This window comes from Ictidomys tridecemlineatus, chromosome 5 (assembly GCF_052094955.1).
Source record: "Ictidomys tridecemlineatus isolate mIctTri1 chromosome 5, mIctTri1.hap1, whole genome shotgun sequence".
NCBI classification, from domain to species: Eukaryota; Metazoa; Chordata; class Mammalia; order Rodentia; family Sciuridae; genus Ictidomys; species Ictidomys tridecemlineatus.
Window position 1 is genome coordinate 46460670 of NC_135481.1, and position 8994 is coordinate 46469663.

The 8994-nt window shown below is 36.6% G+C and overlaps 1 protein-coding gene across 1 annotated transcript; it reads right to left on the reverse strand.

The window, feature by feature from the left end:
* Nucleotides 1-7732: 7732 nt before the first annotated feature.
* Nucleotides 7733-8671, reverse strand: LOC144377528 (olfactory receptor 4F21-like). The gene has a single exon (XM_078048967.1). The coding sequence runs from the start codon at nucleotides 8669-8671 to the stop codon at nucleotides 7733-7735; it is 939 nt and encodes a 312-aa protein (XP_077905093.1).
* Nucleotides 8672-8994: the final 323 nt, after the last annotated feature.

Genomic DNA, 8994 nt, shown 5'->3' on the forward strand with positions numbered 1-8994 from the left:
AAATCTGGGATACCATAAAAAGACCAAATTTAAGAGTTATTGGGATAGAGGGAGGTATAGAGGTCCAACCAAAGGAATGAGTAATCTGTTCAATGAAATAATTTTAGAAAACTTTCCTGACATGAAGAATGAAACAGAAATCCAAATCCTAGAAGCCTTCAGGATGCCAAATGTACAAAACCACAAGAGACCCATACCAAGACACATTATAATGCAAATGTCCAACATACAGAACATGGAGAGAATTTTAAAGCTACAAGAGAAAGGAGGTAGATTACATTTAGGGGTAAACCAATTAGGTTACTGGCCAATATTTCATCACAGACGCTGAAAGCTAGAAGATCCTGGAACAACTGAAAGTTAATGGGTTCCAATCAAGAATCTTGTATCCAGAAAGTTTAAGCTTCAGATTTGACAATGAAATAAAAACCTTCCACGATAAACAAAAGTTAAAAGAATTCACAGGTAGAAAACCAGCTCTGTAAAGCATCTTGGGCAAAACATTACACAAAGAGGAAATGAAAAACAACAATGAAAATCAACAGTGGGAAGTAGTACAGTAAGGAGAAAAAGTAATCAAAGAGGAAAACCAAATCAAGTTAAATAACAAAAATAAACAAACATGACTGGAAGTACAAACCATATATCAATACCCCTAAATGTTAATGGCTTAAACTCACCAATCACAGTCATAGGCTATTAGACTGGATTAAATAAAAGATCCAACAATATGCTGCCTACAGGAGACTCATCTGATAGGAAAAGCATACACAGACTGAAGGTGAAAGGTTGGGAAAAATCATACCACTCACATGGACCTAGAAAGCAAGCAGGGGTGTCCATACTCATATCAAATAAAATAGAATTCAAGCCAAAGTTAATCAAAAGAGATAAAGAAGGACACTACACAATGCTAAAGGAAACCATTCACCAACAAGACATAAAAATCATTAATATATATGCCCCAAACAACGGTGCAGCTATGTTCATCAAACAAACTCTTCTCAAGTTCAGGAGACAGATAGACCACAACACAATAATCATGGGTGATTTTAACATACCTCTCTCACCACTGGACAGATCTTCCAAATAAAATTTGAATAAAGAAACTATAGATCTCAATAACACAATTAATAACTTAGACATAATTGACACATATAGAATATATCAACCAAAATCAAGTGGATATACTTTTTTCTCAGCAGCATATGGATCCTTCTAAAAAATAGACCATATATTGTGCTATAGGGCAACTCTTAGCAAATATAAAGGAGAAGAGATATTACCATGCATTTTATCCAATCATAATGGAATGAAATTGGAAATCAACCATAAAATAATGCATCACTTGGAGAATGAGAATATGCTACTGAATGAACAATGGGTTACAGAAGACATCAAAGAGGAAATTAAAAAATTCTTAGAGATAAATGAAAACACAGACACAACATATCGAAATCTATGGGACAATATGAAAGCAGTTCTAAGAGGAAAATTCATTGCATGGAGTTCATTCCTCAAAAAAAGAAAGAGCCAACAAATAAATGATCTCACACTACATCTCAAAGCCCTAGAAAAAGAAGAACAAATCAATAGCAAATGCAGTAGAAGGCAAGAAATAACTAAAATCAGAGCTGAAATCAATGAAATTGAAATAAAAGAAACAATTGAAAAAATTGACAAAACTAAAATTTGGTTCTTTGAAAAAATAAATAAGATTGACAGACCCTTAGCCAAGCTAATGAGAAGAAGAGAGAGAACCCAAATTACCAGCATATGGGATGAAAAAGGCAATATTACAACAGACACTACAGAAATACAGAAGATAATTAGAAATTATTTTAAAAACTTATACTCCAATAAAATAGAAGATAGTGAAGGCATCAATAAATTCTTTAAGTCATATGATCTGCCCAGATTGAGTCAGGAAGATATACACAACTTAAACAAACCAATATCATGTGAGGAAATAGAAGAAGCAATCAAAAGGTTACCAACCAAGAAAAGCCCAGGACCGGACAGATATACAACAAAGTTTTACAAGACCTTTAAAGAAGAACTAATACCAATAATCTTCAATATATTTCAGGAAATATAAAAAGAGGGAGTACTTCCAAATTCATTCTATGAGACCCACATCACCCTGATTCCAAAACCAGACAAAGACACTTCAAAGAAAGAAAATTTCAGACCAATATCTCTCTGATGAATATAGATGCAAAATCCTCAATAAAATTCTGGCAAATTGGATACAAAAACATATCAAAAAGATCATGCACCATAATCAAGTGGGTTTTATCCCTGGAATGCAAGGATGGTTCAACATATGGAAATCAATAAATGTAATTCACCACATCAATAGACTTAAAGATAAGAACCATATGATCATTTTGATAGATGCAGAAAAAGCATTTGACAAAATACAGCTTCCCTTTATGTTTAAAACACTAGAAAAACTAGGGATAACAGGAACTTACCTCAACAATTGTAAAAGCTATCTATGCTAAGCCTCAGGCCAGCATCATTCTAAATGGAGAAAAATTGAAGGCATTCCCTCTAAAATCTGAAACAAGACAGGGATGCCCTCTCTCACCACTTCTATTCAACATAGTTCTTGAAACACTAGCCAGAGCAATTAGACAGACAGAATAAATTAAAGGCATAAATATAGGAAAAGAAGAACTTAAACTAGCACTATTTGCTGATGACATGATCTTATACTTAGCAGAAAGCCCAAAAGTTCTACCAAGAAACTCCTAGAACTAGTATACAAATTCAGAAAAGTGGCAGGATATAAAATCAACATCCATAAATCAAAGGCATTCTTGTATATCAGTGACAAATCCTCTGAAATGGCAGTGATGAAAACTACCCCATTCACAATATCCTTAAAAAAAATAGTTGGGAATCAACTTAACAAAAGAGGTGAAAGATCTATACAATGAAAACTATAGAACTAAAGAGAGAAATAGAAGGAGACCTTACATGATGGAAAGATATACATTGCTCATGGATAGGTAGAATTAATATTATTAAAATGGCCATATTACCAAAAGCAGTTTACAGATTCAATGCAATTCCAATCAAAATCCCAATAGCATTCCTCACAGAAGTAGAAAAAGCAATTATGAAATTCATCTGGAAAAATAAGAGACACAGAATAGCTAAAGCAATTCTAAGCAGGAAGAGTAAAACAGGTGGTATCGCTATACCAGATCTTAAACTATACTACAGAGCAATAGTAACAAAAACAGCATGGTACTGGCACCAAAACAGGCAGGTAGACCAATGGTACAGAATAGAGGACACAGAGACCAATCCACTACATTATATTAGACAAAGGTGCTAAAAGCATGCAATAGAGAAAGGATAGCATCTTCAACAAATGGTGCTGGGAGAACTGGAAATCCATATGCAACAAAATGAAATTGAATCCCTATCTCTCAACATGCACAAATGTTAACCCAAAATGGATCAAGGATCTTGGAATCAAACCAGAGACTAATAGAAGAAATAGTCTAATAGAAGAAATAGTAGGCCCTAATCTCCAAAGTTCTTTAATAAGATGCCTATAGCACAATAATTAAACCCAAGAATCAACAAACGGGATGAATTTAAACTAAAAAGTTTTTTCTCAGCAAGAGAAATAATATGTGAAGTGAATAGGGAGCCTACATCCTGGGAACAAATTTTTACCCTTCACACATCAGATAGAGCTCTAATCTCTAGGATATACAAAGAACTCAAAAAGTTAAACAACAAAAAACAAATAACCCAATCAACAAATGGGCCAAGGACCTGAACAGACACTTCTCAGAAGAGGATATACAATCAATCAACAAATACACAAAAAAATGCTCACCATCTCTAGCAATCAGAGAAATGCAAATTAAAACTACTCTAAGATACTATCTCACTCCAGTAAAAATGGCAGCCATTATGAAGTCAAACAACAACAAGTGCTGGCGAGGATGTGGGAAAAAAGGTACACTCATACATTGCTGGTGGGACTGCAAATTAGTGCAGACAATTTGGAAAGCAGTATGACGATTCCTTGGAAAACTGGGAATGGAACCACCATTTGACCCAGCTATTCCTCTTCTCAGACTATACTCAAAAGACCTAAAATGGCATATTACAGGGATACAGCCACAACAATGTTTATAGCAGCACAATTCACAATAGCTAGACTGTGGAGCCAACCTAGATGCCCTTCAATGGATGAATGGATAAAAAAATGTGGCATTTATACACAATGGAATATTTCTCAGCACTAAACAATAATAAGATCATGGCATTTGCAGGGAAATGGATGGCATTAGAACAGATTATGCTAAGTGAAGCTAGCCAATCCCCCCCCAAAACAAATGCTGAATATCTTCTCTGATATAAGGGGGGGTGACTCAAAATTGGGTAGGGAGGAAGAGCCTGAGAAGAAAATTACCTCTAGATCGCAAAGAGAGGTGGGAGGGAAAGGGTGGGAGAATGGGAATTGCATGGAAGAGGGAAGGAGACCTCCTTCGTTATACAGAATGATGTGAGGGGGAAAAAAAAAGAAGAAGTGGGTCACATTAGATTGGGTAGAGAGAAGTGATGGAAGGGGAGGGGAGGGGAAGGGAGGAATGGAAGGACAGCAGAATAAAATAGACATTATTATTGCTGTGGGTATATACGTGACTGCATGACCAATGTGATTCTGCAACATGTACACTCAGAAAAATGAGAAATTATATCCCATCTGATTCAAATATATGATATGTCAAGATCATTGTACTGTCATGTGTAACTAATTAAAACAAAAAATTGTTTAGTTGAGCAAAATTGAAATATGATGAATAAATTAATCCAAAGCAAAAATGTAAAAAAGAATAAAAATAATTTTAAAATAAAATCATAAAAGATGATTAAAATAGAAAAAGTCATGATACAATGGTCTAAGAAACTATCAATTTTTTAGAAAAGACATTAAAAATAATGTTGAATGATAAGCAAATAACTGAATTCTTATTACTGCCTGTATTAAACTGCTTCCCAAGAAAAACTTCCCATGTCAACAAAGTAGGAGAAAACACTGATCTCCTTTAGTGTTTATCCAAATCTGTTCATATTATGGCCCACAACCCCCTTTTTAAAAGCCTAGGAAACCAAAGAGAAAATGCTTTGTGATGCAGGCATGGGATCTGGCAGCGCAGAGGTACTTTGCTCTTAAAGTAGTCTAAAACACAGCTAATTCAAACAGTGTAATCAAGCTTCATTTTAGCTGGAAAAAAAGAGAAAATATATGGTACATTAGAGATAAGAAAATCTCAAATTTAATATTAACTAATGATAACTTTAAAAACTGAAAATCCAGTTTAATGAATCACAGAATGACTTGATAGCAACAAAGGTCACTACTTTAAAATTTTAAATATTTTTAATTGCACACAGAATATGAGTCTCTTCTTATTTTAAAATTCCAATATCACAAATAAAACCAAAGACCTTTTGACAATGACCCTTAATCTAGGCCCCCTTCCTTCATCTCTGGGATAACAACAGATAGTCACATTCTTCCAAAAAATCTATCAGTCAGTTCCTTGTAAGTGGTGGGGCATGTGGGTGGACTAATGAGTTCCATGCGGTATAACCTCATTATTATAACTCATTTACTATAATATGAGTCCCTTGTTCAGACACAACGTTGCATACATATCAGATGAATTGAAAAGTTTTTCTATAATGTAAATCTTCAGATGATTAGACTGAAGGAAGTGCTGAGTATTTATCACTCAGGGTTTAACCCAAGAAATGGTATCACTAAAGTGCAATAGAATAAGGTATTACTTATTGGAATTAGACTTTGTGCAATGGTGGATACCATTAAGCAGTCCATATAGGTCTGGTACCACTGAACCCCATGCCAGCCTGAGGCCAGTGAAGCCAACATTGTGGAAGATGTGCCATCCTTAAAGAAAAGGAAGACAGTAAAACACCAGGATGTTGAGATGTCCATCTCAGTTCCCAAGAACATAACGAAGCCAAGTGAATAGAATTTCTGGGTCAGAATGAGTAGATAAATATTATCTTGAAGGATACTTTCTCTCATGCACAATGGGAACTAGGGACAGCTACTGTAAAAAGGTGCTTTTGCATATTCACCAGGAGAGTTGCTTCTTGGGATGCTGGTCATAGAAGTAATCTAAGCAAACTAATGCTGGTGATGTCATTGCTTCTGCAGCCTAACATATAGAACCCCTCTCCGAGTGGGGACAGGTGTGGAACTGAAGGTGCTGAGGAAAGGATACGTGTCACTCATCCATCCAGTCAACACTGAATAAAATTCCATGAGGTAGACAAGGTACCTCTTGAGAAAGCTCCATAAGGGACAGAGGTGCTATGTGTTCATCCTATCACCACTGAACCTTCCCTGTGAGCATTTCCTCAATAAAACTTATGACTCATATACTGTCTCTGTGTAGATTTTTGGTCTCTCAACAACTTATCTCACTGGCCTGACCGAGGACAAATGGACATGAAGCAGAGACTAAAGGTAAACCAGTATTGTGTCTGTCTCTCAAAACTTTCTTTTTTCTTTTTCTTTTTTTTTTTTGTACTGGGGATTGAATCTAGGCACACTCAACTACTGAGCCCCATCCATAATCGTTTTTATATTTTATTTAGAGACAGAGTCTTGGTAAATTTCTTAGGGCCTTGCTAAGTTGATGAGGCTGCCTTCACACTCTGTATCCTCTTGCCTCAGCCTCTGGAGCTGCTGAGATTATAGGTATACACCACCATACCTAACTCGGTACTTCCAATTTTGATAATGCAGGTAACTGTGTAACCTGGGGACATTCATCATTATCATGTCCTTGCATCTGGCTCAGGATTTGGAGGAACTTCAGGGAGAGAACCAGTAGGAAGTGGGAACTGCAGACCTAGGTGCTATCCCACACCACAGGGTGAGCCAGCATGCCAGAAGCAACATGGGGACAGTACACCTATCTTCAAACCAAAGGTGAATGTTTCATCAATTCTACATCCAAAAACCATGCAAACTTTCCATTTGGTGAAATATACTAAGAAAAATCGAATATAAGGAAGTAGGATAAAAAGGGCAATGGAAATTGGGTTTGGGTAGCATAATGCTTTTCAAGAAAAGTCATGATGCTTTCTTAGTTTCTTCTTGGCCTTCTGAAAATAGCTCACACAGCTTTGACCTTTCTGTCAAAGAACTGTTCATCCAATAGACTCGGGTTAGTACTCTCAAGAGTCTAACCTCCTTGCACAGCCTTGCAGAGTACCAAGAGGGAGGAGAGTGTTTGCAAGTTGCAAGAAAGCAAAAGAAACCCATTGTAATGTCCTCTCTTTGAATACAGCCAGAAATTCCTGTATGTGAGGCATATTGCAGTTTTTAAAAGAAAAAAGACAAAGTAAGAAACTTTTCCCTGTTCTAAAGGCTTTAAAGTAGCCTGCCCTCTTCCATATGTCTACAAATTTACTTCATTTAAACATTATTCCTTAGGAATTGAGGTTCAGGATTATTATAATCTATGCTTTTCAAATAATTTTCTATTTGATTTCTTCTATTTTCAGAAGAGATTTTCGCTTCCTTCTAATTAGAAGACAAAATGGCCTCAATATCAGCATGCATAAGCAAATGAGAGTAGACAAAGAAAGGCTTATCTCTGAGTTTTATCATCAACAAGGAATGTCTGTGTTCAAAGAAGACTGTTCTAAATACAATCATTTAAGAGATCTTCCTGGAACTCACTAACTGTCTGCATATTCTCCTCATTGCCACCTTCATTTCTTGGTTCCTTAGTGTGTAGATGACAGGATTCAGAAAAGGAGTCAGAACTGCATCAAAGAAGGCCAGGAACTTATCCAGGTGTGTGGAGGGAGATGGCCATGTGTAGAAGAATATCAAAGGACCAAAGAACAAGATCACCACAGTGATGTGAGCTGACAGTGTGGACAGAGCCTTGGAAGAACCAGCAGAAGAGTGTTTCTGAACAGTGAGAATGATGACAACATAGGAAATGATCAGTATGAAGAAGGAGCCCACAGAGATGAAACCACTGTTGGCTGTGACCATGAGTTCCAGCCGATAGGTGTCTGTGCAGGCAAGTCTGATGAACCGAGGAAGGTCACAGTAAAAGCTGTCCAACTCATTAGGGCCACAGAAGGGCAATTTTACTACAAAAAGCAATTGAACCACTGAGTGAATGAGGCCAACCACCCAGGCAGCCACTAAAAAGAAGATGCACATCCTTGGGCTCATGATGGTCAGGTAGTGAAGAGGCTTACATATGGCCACATATCTGTCATAGGCCATGGCTATGAGGAGCACCATCTCCACACCACCAATGAGATGGATGAAGAAGATCTGGGTGATGCAACCTCTAAAGGAGATGATTTTGTGCTTCCTGAAAAGGTCATAAATCATCTTTGGGGAGATGACAGAAGAAAAACCCAAATCAATGAAGGAGAGATTGGCCAACAGAAAGTACATGGGAGAGTGTAAGTGAGGCTCAGAAGCCACTGTGAACACAATGATGGAGTTTCCCGTCATGCTTGCCACATAAAACGTGGAGGAGAAAACAAAGAGGAGTAGTTGGATACCTCGGGAGTTGGTGAGTCCCAGGAACACAAATTCCGACACCACAGAGTGATTTGCTCCATCCATTGGCTTTGTTGGAGGTGCTGCCTGAAGAACAAGAGGAGAAAATGCAAATTATGACAAGTTTATTAATTATCTAGGAGGAGAGAAGTCAAAGTTATAAAAACCTAGTTTTATTTTAGCATTAAAATCAACCTGAATGTCAACAAAGGCTTGTATATGAACAAAGTTTATGAACAAATGCTTGACATCACTAATAATCAGCAAATTATTAGCTAAAATCACAGTGAAATATATATTTACACTTGTTAAAAGAGTTATTATCACAAAGTCAAAATATAATGTTGGGGTGGATGTCATGTAAGAAATTCTTTATAAACTGTTAGTTG